This window comes from Psammomys obesus, unplaced genomic scaffold (assembly GCF_907164565.1).
Source record: "Psammomys obesus unplaced genomic scaffold, mPsaObe1.curated_primary_1811, whole genome shotgun sequence".
Taxonomy (NCBI): domain Eukaryota; kingdom Metazoa; phylum Chordata; class Mammalia; order Rodentia; family Muridae; genus Psammomys; species Psammomys obesus.
Window position 1 is genome coordinate 12,870,864 of NW_026596256.1, and position 23,139 is coordinate 12,894,002.

General features: G+C 41.1%; 1 protein-coding gene across 1 annotated transcript in view; it reads right to left on the bottom strand.

Annotated features, from left to right (window-relative positions):
- The window catches only part of Plch1 (phospholipase C eta 1), a 193,449-nt gene extending 171,418 nt beyond the window's left edge, over positions 1-22,031 (bottom strand). Inside the window, exons 1-2 of the mRNA XM_055596877.1 lie at positions 21,917-22,031; positions 2,004-2,122 (exon numbers count right to left, since the gene is read on the bottom strand). Of these exons, the coding sequence (XP_055452852.1) occupies positions 2,004-2,082 (79 nt within the window). The 5' untranslated portion in view covers positions 2,083-2,122; positions 21,917-22,031. The remainder of the gene's footprint in view (positions 1-2,003; positions 2,123-21,916) is intronic.
- Positions 22,032-23,139: the final 1,108 nt, after the last annotated feature.

The following is a 23,139-nucleotide window of genomic DNA, read 5'->3' on the forward strand; positions in this document are numbered from 1 at the left end:
AGAGAAGGACTCTTGAATGGAATTCAAACCTCTCAAGAACTGAGGGTATAGCTCTGTGGTGGAGTACTCATCTCACAAAATAGAATGACAACCTGAAAAGAACAAAATATTGCTGTGGAGTCCTGGAGATCAGAGTTTGAATGTCAAATCTCCACTTCAAAAACCTCCAAGCTTTAGTTCTTCCATCCACAAAATGAGATGAACTATCATGAAGGGCCCCACAATGGGCTCCACAGAGCGGTGCTCATCATCAGACCCTGCACATAGAGTTCTTTGTGACAGCTAACTGCCATTGTCAACTTGACTGCTTAGAATCAGAGATACACCTTTGGGTGTGTCTGTGAGAAAGTTTCCAGAGAGTTAACTGATGGGGAAAGATCCCCCTAAGTGTTGATTTTGGAGCTCCAGAATGAATAAAATGGGGAAAGAAGAAAATGAGTTGGGCACAAGCATTCATATCTTCTTCATGTGGAGGAAATGTGACCAGCTGCCTCATGCTCTCGTCTCTATAGTTAGAACCCTCTTGACACCATGCTTTCCCCAAAGATGTATCGTGCCCTCACATTTTAAGCCAAATAATTCCTTCCTTGAAATGCAAATAGAAAAGTAACTGATACAGACAGTAATATCATAACACATTAACTGGACTATATCTATAAAAACATATTGTATTTAAGTTGTAACTACGTTTTTGCTCTCTGGATGAAGACATTTAAAATAAGGAAGACAGCAACAAATATGCAGCATTTCAGCAATACAGTAAACTTCTGTGTCTTGAAAGAAATAAATCTTAACAGAAAATACCGTACAGCCAAAAACATGAGTGTGCACATGAAGCAGCCAACAGCACCCTCGGGTGACATTCAGAGGAAAGCAAGACCGGGCTCCACTTCTGTAGTAATATTCCAGTTCCCTCACATATCTTCCTTGTTAAGGGTTCTTCACTATGACATCACGAGAGTCAGGCTGCAATTGAAAGGTTAGCTGAGGTGTCAGCCTCCGCCATCATTTCACCTGAACTTCCTTCCTTCGCCTGTAAAATAAAGTCACCCTCTGCCGGGTCACACAAAGAATGCCACACACCTACCGGACCCAGCATTTGAAGTCGGGTTTGTCACAGACTTTATTTTTAAAGTAACGATACACATTAAATATGTCACCAAAATGAGGAATCAACCCAGATGTAGAAAGTTGAAAACAGATGATAGCGTGTTTAATTAGGCAGCTCCTAGGTCTCATGAAACCTCTGTGCTTCCCTGTATGTGTCCTGGGCTTCCGGTGGGCATTGCTCCACAAATTCCAGTGCCCCAGAAATCTTTTAACTGACAAATTTCTCCCATGGGAATCCTGATAGCAGGATGGACAAAGCTTATCTCTGACTATGAAACAAGGAGCCGTCACCTGGGTTAAAGGCAATGGTTTAAGATAATTCTTATTTGTCATGAAAATGACTAATATTGATTACTGTCTGCTCACCCACAGTGATCTACTCAGCAGACATTCTGAACTGAGGCAAACTGCTCTGTCATGTTTTCTTGTGTTCTGACACACAGGTTAAGTTTCCAGTGCCCAAAGGATAGCAATATAAGTGAGTGGACTTTTTTTAAAGAGTTACTAGAACAGATGGCCATCAGTACACTTTAACATTTGAATCCAGAAAACACACACCATGGTGGTAATAAACACTAAATAATGACTGTCAAATATTTACAGAACACTTCCTATAGGCCCAGCCCCAAATAGTTACACACATTGGAAAGGTATGTTACTGAAGTCAAGAAGAGCAGAAAGGCTGGGAAGCAGGAAGAGGGAACACCATTGCTGTTAACAACTGTGGGTCCTGGGTCCAGTGGAATTTTAAGAGAGATAATTCGCCATAAGCAAGTCAACTCTAGCCTTGGTTCAGTGCAATTAGATCATATTTGTATCCAGAATAGCACAATGAAAGTACTGTCAGAAGGGAAGGGCGAGTTTCAGCGACATAAATACAACAGACAGCTCACCATGAAACACACTGTTGTCCACCAGAAAATGCCTGCGGTACTGCACACAGTTCCTTTTCTCGGCCTTCCAGTAGCTCATTGTTGGAGGATTTCTGGCACAGCATCAAAACAAAATTGCCCTGTCAAGAGGAACAGGATGAGACAAAAATGAAGAAAATGGCAGCCACACGCTCACACTGGCAGCACCATGCCATTAGTTGCCTAGCATTAGGGGGAACACAAGGAGCTACAATTTGGACCAGGACTCCTCCAGGCCCTAACAAATTTCCCATAAATCTGCCCAGAACTTGAATGCAGATTTTTTTTTTTCATACCCAAACAATAACTCTTTCCAACAGCACCATTTTGGACTCAGTCACTGCTGTCTGCTGAGGAAGTCAATCTATCATTAAGCAGGGTTCAGGACTGGTTTATGCACTCCAGGCCTCCCTTGCATCAAGACCCAAACTTAACAATCAATCCTGGTAATCCCCTTAAGTTTCGCTAGCAGTGAGTTATTATTCTCAACTCCTGTATTTTGCACTGGTGCCATCCTGGTGGGCTATGAAACCAACTCATAAAATGTTAGAAATTTGTTATAATGTCCGTTTAGTAATAGGCCAAACCATAGCAAAGTTTGCTTGCCTTCTTTTGGTTCATCCCAGCTATTTATTTAGGGCCACTGATCCTTGGAACCACCCAGGCTTACAGATGTAACCAGAGCTGGCCAGGCCTCCAGTACAATGAACTCACAGCACCTACAGGGAGTCCCACCTCTGCAGAGAGCAAAGACTAGAAATGCAGAGATCTGAACTGATGAATTAAACTGCAAAAGCCAGTGTGCCTAACAAGGCCCCCTTTGTTCACAAGACTTGGCTAGTGACTTTTCAGGATTCCAACCCTCTTTCTGTTCACCCAGTAAAGTTAGACAAAAAGCAAGCAAGGCTGGCAAGAAGCAAAACGCACAGGTGGAGAACAGTTTTGTCATCTGCCCTATTGTAAAAGCCTAGAGTTTTGTCAGTGAACCCCAGGGGCTTAGTGTAAAAAGTAAGCTAGCAACAGTGCTGTCTGTCCCTGCTACAGCTAGCAGGGGCTTCGACAGCTTTGGTCAGATTTTCTCCTCAATCTTCCACAAAGGGGAAGAGTCAGCCCACCTGCCCTTCCCTACCCTTCTTTTAACCCCATCCCTGCCATCTTAGAGTAATCTCCCCTTTCATTAATGCTGGAGTCAGAACACCATGTGGTACCCCTGAGAGACGTGATAGAGAACATTGACTACAGAAATGACCTTACCTTTGTCCTCCAAAACCAACATTTCACATTATAAAGAGATGTCCTCTTCCAATTATTTTTAGCTGTATAAATAATGTAAGAAAAGGCTGGGCATGTACCTAAGCATGTGCTTATAAGTACAGGGCCCTGAGTTTAATCTCCAGCACCACAGGTAAATAAGCAAAGCACAATTAAACATGTTATTAATGTTTTCAAAGTTGCAGTACTGTAATCCACTCATTTTCTTTCCCATTCTAGTATCCTCTTCCCTCATTGCATGTCTCTCTCCTAGAATAACTACTTTTTCTTAATATTCACCATTCTAGCATTTTACCTAAGTATAAAATCTTGAAGCCTTCTATATTAAGGACTCTATCTTTTTCCAAGAACATATTTTTTTTTATAATTAACAGTAGTTTCTCTCACAAAAAAGTATATGTGTCACTTACAGTATAAACACATTAATATTCATGAGTTTTAAAAAAAATAAAAAGACCCTACCTATATTCATGCTCATTTTTCCTTGCTAATTCAATATTGTGGTTTTATTTGTTATTATCGGATTTTGCCCCGTATGCTCATTGATGATCCAAGAAAAAGATTATAAAAGCACAAGGAAATCCTAAGGTGTGTTTATAGTTAGCAAAGCAGGTACACAAGCAGGCTTCAACATACATGCCTTATTAATCTTTTGAGACAGGCACTGTTATCTCTTTCTACCACACCAAAGAAGAGAAGATGCTATTAGAAAGATTGATTTGTTTGTGCTGCCAGGAAAAGGCAGAAACACAACCTTAAATGGTATCTTCAGATTCCAAATGCAAGTTTCTAACTGTGATAGGTCATTAGGAACAAGACTGTTACATGATGTGAAGGTTTCAAATAGGTGCTGTAGCCAAGCATGAGAGTTCCTGCCTGTAATCCCAGCACTCGAAAGGGAGAGGATGGAGGATACTGTGTTCTAGGTCAAACTAGCATACATAGTGAAATACTGTCCAAAATAATAAATTTTAAAAAATGTGTATGTGATGTATCCTGCAAATTCACAAGGATTATAGCTAATATCCTGAGTTCATTGACTCTGCTCTAACAATAAAATCGGCTGAAACTGATGCTAAATCTTACAAGATAAGGAAAAGTTTAAATGGCCTAGCCTGCTTCTCTGTTGCTGTGATTAAACACTGACCAAAACCAACTTGGAAAGAAAAGGGTTTATTTTATTTGAACTATATAGTAGTCCATTACGGAGAAAAGCCAAAGCAGGAACCTGGTAACAGGAACTTAAGAAGAGACCGCAAAAGAATGGTGCTCAGTTAGCTAGCTTCCTTACAAAAACCAGAGGCCTATGGATGACACTACCTACCCACAGAGGCTAGGCCCTCCATCAGTTAGCAATCAAGAAAATGCCCACAGACATGCCCATAGGCTAGGCAAGTAGAGGCAATTCCTTGTTTGAGGTTCTCATGTGTGTCAAGCTGACAACTAAGAACAGCCTCACAAAAAGCCACATCTTTCACTCGATTCCCTCTCTTTTGAGCATAGAGAACTTAGCCACTGTGTTGTGAAGAGGCCCTGGTTGAAGTATCCCAGCCAGATATGTGCTGTGATCACAACCTCTGTATTCCCCCAGTTCACACACTAAAATCTTTAATGATGATTTCAGGAGGTAAAGCATTGAGGTTCTACCATCTGAAAGGCTCCAGCATGCCCCAGCATGGTAAACACAGGCCCAAGCATGGCAAACATGGCATCAACAGGTTTTGCCTTTTATTCTTTCTCCCCTTTACTAAAAACTGTTAGATTACACTCCTTAAACTAGACCCCAAGGTCCATTCCCTTATGTGGTCACTGACTTATTCCTGAGACAAAACACCAAAGTCCAATAATCAAAATTTGTTATTTGACTAACATGTCCAATCAGGACTTACCAACTCACTCTAGCACAGATCCCTACTTTTTCTCCTTAAAAACCCATTCCTTCAAAAAAAAAAAAAAAAAAAAAAAAAAAACGAAAACAAAAACAAACAAACAAACAAAAAAACCACTTGTTGCTGCTTGCTTGCTTGCTTGATGACTGCTTTTGAAGCTTTCCCACCCCTCTCTTCTTGTAATCCCAGGGCTGGAAAGCAGAGACAGGAGGATCCAGGGGTTCGCTGGCCAGCTAGCCTAGCCTAACTCAGCCTAGCCCGAGGTCCAGGCCGGTACGAGCTCCTGCCTCAAGAGAACAAGGTAGACAGCACCCAAGGTTTACCTCTGACCTACACCTATGTAAGCACGTGTACATATGTGCACAAACATGTGCGCGCGCACACACACACACACACACACAACTTTAGTTCCAACTAGATTTCGAAGAGGCAGGGCTACTATTCACCAAAAGAAGGCAACTGAAAGTGACATCTAACATTGGTTAAGCCAAACCGCTTATGAAACCAAGAGGAAATCCAGGCCCAGGAAGCTTGTGTAACTTGCAAGATAACAGAGTTAGCTATTCAAAGCGGCTGAAACCCACCTTCAGCAGTCCAGACATCTTTTGAATGCTCTATGGTCCTATCTGCATGAGCAAAATGAAATGCACATGTGTTGCGCCTACAAAGACCCAAGATGTTTTAAATGAGTGCCTTTTGTTATAACCTTATTTTGGCTCTTACAAAATATTCTCCATCCTAAGGGGCCTATGTAATGTCCATATTATACCTATAATTCTATCTAAGCACATCTGTATGTCATAGACTATGTAAATTCATTTATTTTATGTATATGAGCATTTTTTTTCTCTGCACATATATCTGTGTACCTCATGTGTGCCTGGTGCCCTCAGAGGCCAAAAGAGAGCATTGGATCCCCTGGAACTGAAGTTATAGACAGTTGTGAGCTGCCATGTGAATGCTGGGAATCAAACCCAGGTCCTCTGGAAGAGTAGCTAGTGTTCTTAAACACTGAGCCATCTCTCTAGGCCCCTACTTTTATTTATTTTGTTATTATTACATTCTATTTATGTACTTATGTGTGTATGTATTTATTAATTGTTAGTGTTTATTTGTGTGAGTGCATGCATGCCAGAGGACCCATAGAGGTCCGAGAACAAGTAACAGGAGTTGGTTCTCTCCTTCCACAATGTGGGGACTGGAGATTGAACCCAACATCATCAAGCTTGGCACTAAGTACACTTACTCAAAGAGCCATCTCACCAGAATGCATAAAGTTCTGATCCTTACCACAATTCACAAAAAAAAAAACCTAACTTAAAAGACTATCAGAAGTAACCAGCAGTTATTAAAACAAGTTCAGCCTCAAAGCAAAGTTAATGCAGGATTTGGGGGCTGGTTTTCATTGTTGCTGCTGCTGCTGTTGCTTCTGCTTTGCTTTTTGTTTTTATGAGGCAGAGTCACTAGACAGTCCAGGCTGACTTCAAACCTCACTATCTTAGCTTTGTTCCTATCAGTGTGATAAAAAGCCCTGAAAAAAGCAGCTTAGGGGAAAAGGGCTTTATTTTAGGTCACAATTCCAGACTACAGTCCATTATTTTGAGAAAGGCAAGATGACAGGAGCTTGAAGCTGCTTGTTATATGACACCCACATCCAAAAGCAGAGAAATAAATACTTAGCATTTCAGCTAGTTCTCTCTCTCTCTCTCTCTCTCTTTATGTAGTTGAGGGTCTACAAGCATGTAATGGTGATTGATGCCCAATTCCAGGCTGAGTCCCCTACATCAATTAAGGTAATTAAAAAAAAAAAAAAAAAAAAAAAAAAAACACCCTACAGACACATCCACAGACCAGCCTAATCTGGACAAATCCCTCATTGAGTCTCTTCCCCAGGGATTCCCCAGGTGTGTCACATTAGCAAAATTAACACACTCACAATCCACTTGGCCCCTGCCTCCAAAGAGCTGGGATTACAGGTGTGCAGCTCCATGGCTAAACCTTTTTCTTTTGCATTTTTTATTTCTAGGTACAGAACAGTTTTTACAATGAGGTCTGGCTAGTAAAATTGTCTTTGTAGACCACATTCACTCAAATTTCATTTTACAACAGCATTTCATCATCTCATCGCCAAAGAACTCATACTTTACTTATTTCCATTCCATACATTCTGGAGACTCTTGGCTGGAGGGATAAACATACTTTAAAAAACAATAATAATAAGTAACATTTCAGGTAGCCATCTTACTCCCTTTTTCTTGGTCTGTGATGAGATGGGGATAATGGTAGAGGCTGAAGGAATCAGTGTCTGTATCATCAGTAAGGAGACTGTCTCGCTGGTTCATGCCATCTTCAAATTGCTAACAACAGGACACAAGAAATTCAAATGCAATGCCTACACCTACTCTTCTTTTGGGAAAGAAGTAACTAACTAGTTCATGCGCTGTCATAAAGAATCCAGAGGCAGGCAACTGAGTTCATGACAGAGGCAGCCCCTGCTCCCCTTACTAGGAAACCCACATGGAGGCTGAGCTGACTATGGGCTACATCTGAACAGGAGGTCTAGGTCCTCTCCATGCACAGTCCTTGGTTGGCACATCAGTCTCTACAAGACCCCCTGGGCTCAGAATTTTTAGCTTTGTTGGTCTCCTTGTGGGGCTCCTGTCCCCTCCTTGTCCTTCTATCACCCCTTCTTTCAGAAGACTCCTGGTGCTTTGCCCAAAGTTTAGCTGTGAGTCTCAGCATCTGCTTCCATCCCCTGTTGGGTGGAGCCTTCCAGAGGTCCCTCTGTAGTAGGGCTCCCATCCTGTTCCCTCCAGTGGCAGCTAGAAAACACCTCCTGCCTCAGAAGTCAGAGCCAGAGCGCAGCCAGGTCCTGCCTTTAAGGGTTTACTCAGGCTACTGTCTCTACAAGCTTGTTCCTAATCTACATAAAAGGAAGTAAAAGGGAAGATAGGAAGAAGGAAGGAATGGAGAGCAGACAAGTAGGCCTAGCAGCAAATGAGATGCTTGCTCTTTGAGCCCTTCACTAGACATTAGGCAAATCATTCCTAGTCTCTCAATCCATTCATCCCTAATTATAAATTTAAATAACCTTGAAAGCCCACAGAATCCTGACAGAAAGGTGCTGACTGCACTTCTCATCAAGCCATGCTGGGAGATAAAAGGGAAAGTTAATAGTCTCCGACAGTAATGTTCATAAGGCAATAAGCATTCAATAGGAAAGCCTGGGGAAAGGGTCTTTAAACTGCACCCTGCACCTCACAGCCCGACCCTTGCTGCTTGAAGGTATTGCCAAAACCTGAGGATTCAAACAAAATCCAGTGAAAAGCTGAGATAAAACAAAACAAAACAAAAACTCAGACCTCCCTTATTTCTCCATGACATTTAAGGCAATCAGGATTACACCGAGGTGTGGGAGAGGGTAATGTGCAAAAAGGTCAGCGCTGTCACTGGGATCCCCTAGCCACCCAGCAGGTGTCCTTCCCCACTGTAAATCCCCTCCTTCACTCGCTCTGGGTTCCAAGCACCAGCAAGTAGATGGATTGTTCAAAAGGTCTGCAAATAGCCTATTCCCACAGCCCCTCCTCTCCCAACCAGGTATACAAAGGGAAATAAATAAAAGGGCACTTTGTTCATTTTCTTAAGACTCTAGGGAGACATTACTAAGACCCACATTTCTGCCTTGTTTTCTTTAAAGTAATCATGGGCTTAAACATGCTCTGACCTAGCTGGGCAATGAGGTTCACGCAACTCTCCTAGGACATGCGAATGCTACAATTGAAAGAACTGGATTAAAATAGAACAAGTTGGCTAGAAAGATGGCTCAGTAGCTGAATGTGCTTTTACCACACACACCCGATAGCACACTCCTGAAGCCAGGTAAAGGCAAAAGGAAAAATCCAACCTCCAGGAGCTTTCCTTTGATCTTCACATGTGTACTGTGGCACACACACCCAGGTATACACACACGTAAATAAATAAATATAGTAAGTATAGCTTGAAACAGTCAATACCTTTTGTTTCAATAACCCATACTCATATTCAAAAGAATACACAAAGACATTTTCTGGCTGTGCTGGGGATTGAGCCCAGGGCCTTGCGCATCCTAGACAAGCAATCCACACTGAGCTACATCCCAGCTCACTGTACCCTTATTTTTTAAGTTTGAAAACTCCTTTTTTTTTTTTTTCCAAAAGTAAAGAGTACTAGTAGAAGCAGTAAATATAACTACTAATTAATAACTGCAGCGTAACTAGTTCAAACAATACTACCGACAGCAGAATTCTGACCTGCATAGTATCGGGGCTTTTCTCCCAATTGTATATTGTGAAAGGACTTACCCATATTATCTAATGCATGCTCAAGTAAAACTTTGCAAGTCCCAGAGCACTGTCAATATCTACTACAACATTCTTTATGACAGAGAAAAAGAAGAACACTAAATACTCAAGTATTACCCCGTATGCATCGATTGCTGTGTGGACATTGTCAATTGTGTTTGCAAAGAACTTCTAAATTTATAGAAAAAAAATGTTTATGAAGTAATATTATGTGGGGGAAAGTAAGATACAATATTACATTAGTTGTGTAATTTTGTAGAATAATGGTCACCGTGCTAGCAAAGTGCTTTAGTTTCTACTGCAAGTTATTTATAAATATAATTTAAAATGCTAAGAAAGGCCTGTTCTTATTTTTTTTCAACTTGAACAATTTGATATTAAATATGATATGGTTTCTGCAGCTAATAATGTGATCCTGGGATATTTCTACTAATCGGTTAATGTGAATTTTCCAGCTTCAGTTTCCAAAATAAATCCAACCCTGTCAGACTGTATCACTTTTTTATACTTCACTGAATTTGCACTGTTCGTATGTTGCTTATGATTTTTACATGTGTGTTCCTAAGGAAGATTGGCTTGTGATTTTTACTTTCCATATCACCATCTTCTCTTGATCAAATTTCTCATTTTATCTAACCTGTGCCAGCCAGGAAGCTATCTACTCTTTTGCTAAACAATATAAAATTATTCTTTAGGATTATCAAAGTCTAGAGGATCGACATCTTTAAGCTCTTCCCAAACTGTTAAAGAGCCTTAGAACGTATTAGCTGCATTTGCTTTTCTAGCCTATGTCACTATTTCTTGCTGAAGTTGTACCGGTATTTCTGCAGCTGACCTGTGCTTTTACTAACACATTCTCACATTCTTCCATCTCCACTACTTCTCTTCCTCTGCTTTCCAGACTTCTTTTCTTCTGTCTGTCTGTCTGTCTGTCTCCCTCTCTGTCTCTCTCTGTCTTAGACAGGGTTATTTTCATGCCAGTATGTAATGTATGTTGAGCCTATCCACCATACTCCACTGCTCTCCCATTCCTCCTCCCTCCCCTCCCTGGCCCATTAGTCTTCTTTGTTCCGCTAGGTATCTCACTCCTGCTTTCTTGTTATCTGTGCATACATGACTGCAGGCGTCTATGAAGTCTGGGGCTGACAAGGAAGGAAAATGTGATATTTGTCCTTTTGAGAGTGAAAATCGCTTAAGAAGATTATCTCCAGTTGCACCCATTGTCCTAAACACCTCCATTCCGCTTTTCTGCTACTTCTTTCTGAGTCCTCTCCTCTTGGGCATCCTTTCCTCTGGTTGGCATGAACCTTAGTGATGATCTGTGGTACACACTCTGGGTTTCTGTAAGGTCTGTATTTTGTCTGCTGTTTGCTTGTTTGTTTGTTTGTTTGTTTGTTTGTTTGAGGATATTTTGAATGGAATCAGGATTCTAAGCCGACAGTTCTCAGTGCAAGGGCACTGCTTTCCTGCCTTCTAAATCGACCCTGTTGCCCACTGCCGCATCTCAGGACAATTTCCCAAGCCTTTGCAGATAGGCTGCCTCCTCTCTCTGGCTCTGCATAAGACCCCCTTCATCTTTTATGTTCTGCAGTTTAATTGTATTTTGTCTATTTTTTCTTTACTTAGCCTAATTAGGGATTCATGACTTCAAGAATCTCATTCATTATCTTTTTCTCTTTAAATGTTGACTGTTTTTCTCTCTTCTTATTCTCAAAGGTTAATTAAAATTTTCTTCAGATTCACTGGCTAATTCCCTGTTCAACTTGGATTTCTCTATGTTAAGCCCATTGATTTATATTATTCTTATTCCAAGTTTCATTGTGCTTTTGCCTGAGTTTTTATTAATTTGTTACTAGTTCACTGCATTTAAGAAAATGGTCTATTTTACCTAGTATTGTAAAATTACCTCAGTAACAGTATCATGGAAAAAAAAAAACATTCTGCAAATAAAACACTCTTTACAGGTATCCCAAAGTTAGACATAACCATTATCCATGTCTTACAGTTGGAAAAAATAAAACACAGCAAGATTTCAAATCACCTAAGGTCAAAACAACAGTGCCGGGATTTGATCCAAAAATATACTACTTCAAAGATTTCACTCCTAAGCTCTTTGCAATTCTGAATAAAAGGGGCAAGGACAGGCAGGGAGGGACAGAATATATGAAGAAGAGCCCTGCTAGTCCTTCAGGGTTACCAGGTAACCCCAGACTCCCAGATGATCAGTACTCCCCTCTCCCTACCCTCACACTAGGAGAAGCCCTGATCTTACACGAGGGCACACAAAGTGACCTGATATTAAGACTACACTCACAAAGTAAACACCCAACACAATGATGACTGGTTCTGAGTTCTCAGTAGACATTAGTCTTGAATTCTAGCCCAATATTAACATACTCAACCACATCTAAAGTCCCTAATAACACAGGAATCCTGCACTGACCTCTAGTTCTGGCATCTGAAGATTCCTTGATTCACACTAATTGTCTCTAAACTAATCATTTGAGGGCTGGAGATGGCTAGGTGGGTAAGAGCATGTGCTTTGCCAGAATAAGAACCTGAGTTTGGATCCCAGTCCCAATGTAAAAAGCCAGGCATGATCTTACTTGCCTGTTCCCCAAGCAATGGTAGCAGCAAGACAAGCCAGGAGCGTCCCTGGAACTGGCTATTAGGACACTCAGTATCCTCCTCTGGCCTGCATAAATGTACACGTGCACACATCTCAAAGATATTCACTAACACCTAAAATAAATAAGCCAATGATTTCCAACCTATTCCTGCAAACATAAGGGTGCCTAATGTTTACTTGAAAAAAAAAAGGGGGGGGTATTCTCCCCAGAGGACAGAGGCCAGAGGCCACAGATTTCCCCAGTTCATCTTATCTTCATGCCTCCACTTCCCTGTTCACCAGTAAATAAATGGAGCATGTCATCTGGGAGAGTTCGATCCACCTTGTTGCCTACATCGGTACCGTACCTTCCAGCCTGAAATGAGGAGTTCTGGCTCCAGCAAGAGAGTGCCTCGCTCTGGAAATTAAGCCTCCAGTCAAACAGCATCTCTCCTCTTCCCAAACCATGTAGCAGGATGAAATAAGTACTTCTCCTATTTGTGCCCCCAAAATAGAAGTGTTTGGGAACCCCATTTCTTTGTGAATTGAATAATTCACCTGTATGCACTGAATCCTACAAAGACATGATATACACTGAAGGAGTGGGGAGAAGCCTGAATACAGTCCCATCCTATCCATTGAGATGCCAATGGACAGATGAAAGAACAGGTTACAAAAATTGAAGACGTGTATAAAAACTTGCACAAATTACATGACAGAGGGAAAATGAAGCAGAGTTTCTGAAACGTAAAAGGTTATACTCAGCTATCAAAAGATCCCTAAGTTTCAATGAGGAAAAGACAAGATTGTATTAGGAGGGACATTTCACATCAAAGAAATAATAGATGCTTTAAATCCTAGTGTCAGTTATCAAGGGAAAAAGGTCAACTTAGTCCATTTTCTGTTTCTATAACATAGAACCTGAGCCTCAACAGTTTATAAAGAATAAGAATTTAGAAGCTGGGCATAGTGGCACATGCCTACAATTGTAGCACTTGGGAGGGAATAAAAAGAGGATCAGGAGTTCGAGACCAGCATTAAAAAGTTTGAGGCCAGCCTGTGTAGGGGAATTTTAATCCAGCAACATGGCTTCTCTGGCAAGGGATCACATCCAAAGACCTAGGTCTGAGATCCAGCTGTAATACAGACATATCCTTAGTATATACCTTTAATCCCTGTGACTGGTATACACACCCTTAATCCCTCTGCCTGGAATATAGACACAACACACCTTTATTTCCTCTGGCTGGAATTTAGTACACACCTTTAATGGCAAACAATGACAGCTAATTGAGGAGCAAACAAAGTGACAAATCAGAGAAAGATTTGACAGAATAAGTCAGAAACAAGATATGCCCAACTCTCGTGAGAACAGACAGGAAAGAGGAGGTACAAAAATCTGAGCACAGGAGTCTTTACTGAGACTGATACTCCATCCAAGTACCATACATGGAGATAACCTAGAACCCTGCACAGATGTAGCCCACAGCAGTTCAGTGTCCAAGTGGGTTCCATAGTAATGGAAACAGATACTGCCTCTGACATGAACTGATTGGCCTGTTCTTTGATCACCTCACCCTGAGGGAGGAGCAGCCTTACCAGGCCACAGAGGAAGACAGTGCAGCCACTCCTGATGAGACCTGATAGACTAGGATCAGAAGGAAGGAAAAGAAGACCTCCCCTCTCAGTGGACTTGGGGAGGAGTATGTGTGGAGAAGGGGAAGGAAGGGAGGGATTGGGAAGGGAGGGGGAAGCTACAGGGGGGATACAAAGTGAATAAAGTATAATTAATAAAAAAAATAAAGAAAAAGAAAAAAAGAGTAGCACAAGAGTAAGAGAATTCATGGATAGTGTACAGTAGAGTTCAGGAGTACAGTACAGCTGAGCTGCAGTTCACTTCGGAGCAATTAATTTGAATGCAGCCGAGTTTGTGCAGTTCAGTTTGTGGAAATTTCCAAGCAGAGTAATTTAGTGAGAAGTAGAGAGAAGCCAGTTTGAATCAGTCAGTATTAGACAGGAGTTGAATTGGACAGGAGTTTTGTGCCAGTACAGCTGAGTTGAACCAGCCAGCCAGAGTTCAGAAAGAACTAGAAAGGATGGCCTTATTCATCAGTAAAGTCTTGGAGGCTGAAAACATTCTAGGCCTAGGTTAGCAGACAGAGCTGAATTTGAAGCCTTCAAGGTCCAAACTTGCAGATTAGATTGTACAGAGGCTAAAAGCTTCCAGGCCTTGGCCTAGGGATATATAGAAATGCTCTGCACTCAGCCCAAGCCAAGTGTTTGTAAAGCTTTCCTTTGGCTCTCATCTCATTCCCTCTTCAGAGGGAATAAAAACTACATTTACAAGCCTGGGATATGAGACAAAAACTAAGATGTAAATATTGGAGAGCGGGGAGGAAGTAGGGAGAAGAGAGGGAGGGAGGGAGTCAGAAAGGAAGCTCGGTCAGTTTATTTGGGCTCAATGTTATAGAAGCTGGGGTGTCTAAAAGAAAAGTACCATTGAAGCCTCCAGCTACTTTACTCAAAAGAGAAGACAAAGGACAAGTAGGCACATGCAAAAGGCACAAAATAAAGAGGGTGGACTGGCTCTGTGACCATCTACTCTTAGGAACGCCTTAGATGCTAGGCTAAAGCAAGAACTTAGTCCCATGAGAACAATACCAATCTCTAAATAATCTAATTCCTTCTTAAATGCCTGACTTGAAATGCCACCACCTCAGCAATCAAATTTGAGTATGAGCTTTGGCTCAACAGACAAACTACATCCAAACCATAATTATTACTAATATGCTTATTAGATACAATGTGATATAATAAAAAATGTGTAAAGAAATTATCTGGATAAGGGTGTGGCTCAGTGGGGCAGTGCTTGTCTACTGTGTACAAATCCTTGGGTTTAATCCCAAGCACAGCAAAAATTTATCAGATTAGCAAAAAAACTAAGGTTTCATCCAGTGTTGAAGCAGCAAAGAGATCATCACATGCCTCACATTTCCCATGGAAATAAAACTTGGTCAGACTCTACGGAGACCAATTTACCAAGCCTTAGCAAATTTACAAATGTCAGAGGTGCTATCCTATGATAAAAGACCATGAAAAGCAACTTAGGGAGGAAAGGTTTTTTGGAGGTTTATCCATCGAGTGAAGCCAAGGCAGGACCTTGACACGAACTAAAACTGGGCAGAAACATGGAGGCGGGACGCAGAAACGAGGATTGCACTGAGAAATGCTGCTTCCTACCTTTGCCCCCATGGCTTGCTCGGCCTGCTTTCTTATACAGCTCAGGAATACCAGCCCACGTGTGGCACCATCCACAGAGGACTGGGCCCGCCCCCATCAATCACTAAATGCCCTACAGGCTTGCCTACAGCCTGCTCTTAGGTGGGCATTTTCTCAGTTGGAGTACCTTCCTCTTGCTTGGGTCGAGCGGATATAAAACTAGCCAGAGCATGTATTGACTAAGCAATACTGTTTCTAAAAGTCTTATAACCATTCTTGGGCTTGTTCAAAACTGCGAATAGCATGTTAATTTACTGCATTTATTTGCTTGTGATTGAAAGCAAGCTAATAACCAATTAACACGGTTAAATTCCAGTACATCCGTAAAGTGGAAAATTAAAAAGTTGTCAAGATGGTACAATAGGGGCTGCAGAGATGGTTTCAGTTAGTCAAGTGAATACTGAGCAAAGAAATCTGAGCCCAGGGATCGATAGCAGCGTTGTAAAATACTAGGTGTGCTTTAACAGCATCTGTAACCCTAGTACTTGAAGGAAGCAGAGACAAGTGAATCCCTGGGGCTCACTGACCAGCCAGTCTAGCCACTAGCAAATTCTAGGTTCAACGAGAGGCTTTGTCTAAAAGAGGAAGGTGGAGAATGATAGAAGGAGATACTATATGTCAACCTCTAGCTTCTATACACGTGTACACATGGGTTACACACACACACAAACACACACACGCACATACACATACTTTTTTTTTAAGATTTTGGCTTTCTGAGCTACCCCTAACCACAGTGAATCAATTCAAATAACTATCAATATGAAAATAACTTCCCAAGACTTAAGACGCCAATGAAAGAGTGCAGCACCTGAGTACAACATGGAAAAAAGAAAAGCCACATTCAAGAGTGTGGTGGCTTAAATGAAAATGGCTCCTGTAGGCTCGTAGAGAGTGGCACTATTCTTTAGGAGGTGTGGCTTTGCTGGAATCGGTGGCTCGGCTGGAGTTCCTTGTCGGAGGAAGTGTGTCAGTGAACTTGGGCTGATTGTTCAACTACTTAAACTAGACAAACCGTCTCTGTCTTTTCCTGCTGCCTGTGAATCCAGATGTAGAAATCTACCTGTCCAGTACCCTATCTGCCTTTATTCCACCATGCTTTCCCCATGATGATAATGGACTAAACCGCTGAACTGTAAGCCAGCCCCAATGAAATGTTTTCCTTTATAAAGGTTTGGTGGTCATGGAGCCTCTTCACAGCAAGAAAGCCTAAGACAAAGAGGGTAGGAAGAAGTGTCATATTAGCAATGTCATCCCTTCTCCAAACCTTATGCAGCAGAGAGAATGGCAACACCCTTCACAGGGGACAAGAAAAAGAAAACAAGACTAGACTCTGCCTCTGCCACTAACTCATGTCTGAGAAGGTCCTATGATTTCAGAGTCTGCGCCAGTGACACAAGCTCAGCCCCATATCCCACTCTGGTGCCAGGCAAGCTTCTCTACCCTAGGCTCCAGCTTGGCATGTGAACTCAGTTCCATGCACTTTCGAAGCCTGGAAGACTGACCCCAGCAAACTCTGGTTGGTTTCCAACAGAACTAGGTTTATACTGCTCCAATGCCCAAAACAACCCCTAGGGACTAGAGCTCTAAAACCATCCTCATGGACCTGGGCCTCGAGCCCAACACCTAGGACCAATCCACTGAATTACAGCTTTCGCCCCAACCCTGAGGACCAGGTGCAAGTCCAACCCTGCTCACCAACCTGTACCACCTCTGCCCATATAAGAACTTCAGCAGCAAGCACACCTAGACACCAGACCATGCCAGACAATCTGCCCAAAATTTCTAACAGGCAAAATAAGTTCTTTAAACATGTAGATATCAATGCATGGCCATGCATCAAAAACTACCAGGAAAGCAGGACACTATCAACACAACAAACAAACAACAAAAGAAAACAAAAAAACACTAGTAGCCAATCTAAAGAAGTGGCTAGCTCTTTGACTGCCTCCCATGGATGGGGGAACAGCCTTGCCAAGACCACAGAGGAGGACAATGCAGCCAGTTCTGATGAGACCCCATAAGGTAGGGTCAGATGGAAGGGGAGGAGGACCTCCTCTATCTGTGGACTTGGAGAGGGGCAGGAGGAGATGAGGGAGGGTAGAATTGGGAGAGGAGGAGGGAGGGGGCTACAGCTGGGATACAAGGTGAATAAACTGTAATTTATATAAAAAATAAAATTAAAAAAGTACAATTGTATGTATCACTTATAATTTTTTTCTAAAGACAAATTCTAAGCAAACCACTTTTTTCATTTGTTTGTTTGTTTGTTTTTGGTGGGTTTTGTATTTGTCCCCATTGCTCTCTTCAGCATACAGTGTTAACAGATAATGAAAAAAAAAGTCTATCTATTGATCGATCAATCATTTATAGAAGTTTCAGTAAGTCTGGGAGCCAACCACTCAGCTGAAACCTTAGAAGACTGAAGGGAATGAAATTATAAGTTAAAAGAACTGAATTTAAGGGGAGAAATCGTACCAACCATGAATACTTTATCCAACAAAGATGTCCTTCAGACATGAGGAAGACCTTAGCCAGTTCCAGAGAAGGCTGAGGAAGCCCAGCATTCCTGTCTTAGTCACTGTTCTATTTCTGAATTGTTCTATTTACCACAGCCAAGGCAACTCTAATAAAATAAAGCATTTAATTTGGGGCCTGCTTACAATTTCAGATGCCTCATTCATTACCATCATGGTAAGAAGCATGGCGACAGAAACGATGCTGGAGAAGTAGTTGAGAGCTACATTCTGATCCTCACATAAACAAAGAGAAAGATACTCTGGGCTTGGCTTCAGTTTCTGAAACCTCAAAGCCCACCCTCAGCAACACCCTTTCTCCAACAAGGCCACACTTCTTAATCCTTATAATCCTTTCAAACAGTGCAAATTTCTGGTGAATAAGCATTCAGAAAAATGAGCCCATGGAGTCATTTTCTTTTCTGGTTTTTCAAGACAGGTTTTTCTCAGTGTAGCCTTGGCTGTTCTGAACTCTATTTGTAGAACAGGTTGGCCTCCAACTCACAGGGCTCTGCCTGCCTCCCGGAGTGCTGGGATCAAAGGCGTGAGAAGCCATGCTTGGTTTATGGAGTCATTCTTGTTCAAAACACCACAAGTGCCAAATCTGTCTGGTTATGGGAGCTCAGAGGAAAGAACACTATGCTGTAACACAAAAGCAGTTAATGCACTGGGTAGAGACTATGGCTCAGGGGTGCAGAAACTGCCTGGCATATGTGAGACCCTAGCTTCAATCACAGCACCACAGGAAAGTTAACTAATAAAAAACAAAGCTGGCTATGACAGTGCATGCCTATAAGCCCAGCACTCCAGAAGAAAAGACAAGACTATGAGTCTGAAAACTGCCTAGGCTACATCATAAGACATTGTCCCCTGAAAAACTAAAATAAACAAATAAATAATAAAACTCACATAGTCAAAGCAGAATAGTTTAGTATTTAATGACATTATGATGTATATAAATTACTGGTATTCCTTGTAGAAAATTTTAAAGATAAATTGACAGCATGATGGCTCAGCAGTTAAGGGCATGTATTGCTCTTCCTAAGGACTGAGTTCCTTCTCTGCACTAGAAGTGTGCAGCTCGCCTATGGCCTCTGCTGCCAGCGGCTCTCACATATACATATCCCTCAACACACACACAATTTTAAAATAAAATGAATTTTGCAAAGCCTGGTGTTGCAAGCCTCGAATTCCAGCACTAAGACAGCAGGGGCAGGTGGATCTCTGTGAGCTCGAAGCCAGCCTGGTATCATATGAGTCTCAGGATTCTGAAGAGAGACTCTGTCTCAAAAAAAAAAAAAAATCATTTTTAAAAAATTAGCAACAATAATTTGTTGAGGGAAATACAATATAAAAAGTATAGTATTAAGAAGATATAATCTGATACAAAAAATGATGGGGAGTGGAATAAAAGCATTGGATTTGTTTGTTTATTATGAGTGTCATTGCTTGGGGTTTGGGGTTTTAGCTTCGTTCACATATTTTGACATAGAGCCAAGACTGGCCTCAAACCTTGATCCCATTGCCCTTACCTCTCAAGTGCTGGGACTACAGGCCTGGGCCACCACTTGAGTTTTCAATGAGATCGAAGTTAAGTTGTTGTCTCCTTACAACAGCCTATTATAACTAAGGGTTATTGTAAAAGCAAAACAAAAGTGGTTAGAAAATACAGAAAATATTAAAAACAACAAACCAAAGCACACTAAGGAAACCATTTGATCACAAAGGAGCTCTGTAGCATGATAAGGAAGGAACAAAAGGTCCAAAATAACCAGAACCAAGTAACAAAAGGGCACATGGCAGCCCTTAGTCATCGGTAATTACCCTGAATGTCAATTACTTTTTCCCAATCACTCCTCCTTTACCCCCCCACCCCCCAAAGCCAGGGAATGGTTCAGAAGAGAAAACAGAATGAACAGAAGGGCCAGAGGTTGGATAGGAGTGCTAGGAAACAGTGTCCTCTGGACATGACACAGTCACTGTCCTCATGAACTCACTACAGCTACAGTTACCTGAACAAGGGCAGCAGGCACAGATTTGGTGTCCAGACATACACAAAAGCAAAACGTTAGTGCACATAAAATAAAATAACTGAATCAAAAATAAAAAAATTAATTATATCTTTGAAAAAACACAAAAGAAACACATGATGCTATTGGTCTGTGAAAGAACCAGCTGAAGGGTTAAGAGAAACAGTTATGAAACAGAACATTTACTAAAAACACTTTCTTTAACATTTTCTTCTAGAGTTGTGTTGCAGTGAGGCCTGAAATCTCAGCACTCAGGAAGCTGAGGAAGGGGCTCATGAGTTTAAGGGCTTCCTGGGCTACCCTGGGAAGACACTGTCAAAAATACATACATATATACACACATACAAACACACACACACAAACACATACACCCACATATATATGTTTATATATATACATTTTTATATATTTTTTTAATCTGTAACCATGAGAATGTGTGATCTACTCAAAATAAAAACACAGTTCTTTCCTACCGAATAAAAATTAACATAGCAACAAGAAGAATTCTGTGGAAAAAATATATATATACATATGTATATATATATTATATATATATATTACATATATATATATGTATTCCATATATATACGGAACCAATATATATATATATATATATGGAACCAAATCTGAGGTGAGAATGTTTCGGACTGAGATGAGAACTGTTGAGTTTCTGCCATTGATTCAAACTAGGACATTAAATAACAAATTTCACATTTCTCTCTTTGGACAAATTAAAGGGACATTGGTCCACAGTTTGCGCTTTCTTTCTTCTAACACTGTATCTTAATGATTCACTCAGTAAACAGCAAATGCTTCCAATTCACAAACTATTTCAATCAAGAAAAGCTGTGCTTCAAAATAAAGCATTTGTATACAAACTTTTTGGTTTTTCCTTTGGAAATAATTTCTGTGACACCCATTCAGACACTGCTCAGAAAAAATACAAGAATGATCAAGAGCTTTCTATGGTGGGAAAGAGAAAAAGGCAAGGAAAAGAGATTCTGACTTCACAGCACAAACAGTGCAGCCAATGGTCCAGTGAGTCTAACTGCAGCCAATGGGCAGGTTTTGTGAGAAAGAAGGACAATGTATATAAATACACACACACACACACACACACACACACACATACACACACACTCACACACTCACACACTCACACACTCACACTCCCCTGGCAATATCAAGAGCTTAGAGAATACTAGTTTTAAAAATTACTACATAATGGCAAGTATGGTGATGTGTGCCTGAAATCCAAGCCCTCCCAAGACTGGGACAGAGGGATTACCACACAAATCTGAGGATAGCCTGGGCTTTCACGTAGTGAGTCAGCCAGAGCTACAATAAAAAAAAAGAATAGAGAAAAAAAAAAAAAAAAAAAAACTTGTCTGAAAAACAAAATTATTGAATATAACAAAATTACTGAATAGAAATTTTGATGAGATTTTCAAAAAGAGTAAAAATTGTTTCCCTCTTTGAAGTTGCTTCCCAGCCTCTTACATCTACTAAAGACTAGGATGCAGATGTATATTTTCTTTACTATTGAAAGCTTTAAAAGTTCAAAAGTCACAAAACGATATACAGTGAATAGATTTCTCCTGCCCTCTATCATTCAGCAAGCCATTCTACAAGTCTCTTGTGTTTCTGTCCAGAGATATTTTATACGCATATAAGAAAAGACCCTTTTCCCTCTGCCCTCCCTTTTTGCCTTCCAATAGCAATGATTATATAGAACCATCAACTTTAAATTGAATAAAAAATTAAAAGACTATTTCGATAACCTTCACTCCTTATGTGAGCACATTACCCTTGTCTACAAACAACTCTCTTTTGAAAACATCATATTTTCTTTTCAATACCTCCAGTCCCACTGACGGTTAAGAAAGAAGTGTTGCCGAGAAATAGCCGAACGTCTAGAAAACTGAATTAATTGTACACAATCACCAGCAAATCAACTCACTTAACTTCTGTTCCTGGATTCTGGCCCCTGAAAAACCCTGTATAGATCTTCTATGTTTCCAGCAAGGGTAATTTTGCAGAGATTTTATTAGCACTCCGTGGAGATCTGTTCTGAGGTCCAGAGGCCCCTTTACTACATCCAAAAGGCGGGAAGAAGGAAGTGGGAAGCTGAATTTGAATGTTTGATTCTTGTAGACTAGCAACAGGAAATGAAGACTGGTGAGAAGAAACCACGAGGTCTTACACTAGTTAATCAGTAACACACCTTGCGCTAGCACTAAACTAGATCTTCCAGACTGACAGTGCAACTGAACAGGTGGCCCCCAGCTCCTGACTAGCTGGACAGGTTAGTTAAGTTCCTTGCCAAAGACGCAGCCACAGAGAAAAGAGCCACAAAATAATAACACGAGGTAGGCACGGAGGTGCCCACTCTGATCCCAGTTTTCGGGAGGTAGGAGGATCAGGAGTCCAAGGCCATTTCAGCTAAACCTTCCATTCAAGATCAGCTAGGCTACTTGAGACCTTGTAAAAAAAAAAAAAAAAAAAAAAAAAAAAAGAGGAAGGAAGTAACTAGAAACAGGCAATGGAGAGAAAGGCAGAGGAGAGGGGTGTATGCTGTGCTACCAAAGACGCTAGACAACCCCTAACTCAGGTTGGAGCCCCAACCCAGCTGTAACCAGTCCCAATGGCCTGTGTGCACATGGACAGTCCTGAGCCTCTTCTTCCAGGAGTAAAGCTTCAAAACTTAATGACTGCAATCAGCTCTTTGCCATCCCTTCACACTCTCCCAGCACCCAGGCAGAGGCTTTCGGACTGCTGAAAGTCCAGCTTCTGGCCTGACTTCAGGCATTTTCAGCAAGGTTATTCCGACCCCAAATCTGAAAAAGCATTTTAGTAAAACCCCATCCATTTCATTTCTGCTGAGCAAGTTTCACAATACATTTTAAGAGAAGGAAACAGGCAAAGATAACCTAAGATAAAAATAAAATAAAATAAATAAACCAAGGTCTCTGTCCGGACATGTCAGAAAACAGACATTAAGTTGAAGGGTCCTCTCAGATCTACACAAGATGACAACAGACCAGAACTGATAAGTGTGCTGCTTTGATGTGGAAAGAGCTCTGAAGAAAAAGAACACAAACATCACTCACTTCTAAACAAATAGCCAACACAGTTTATAAACAAAGTCTTGAATGTTTTCCTGGAACCAGACCCAAATTTATA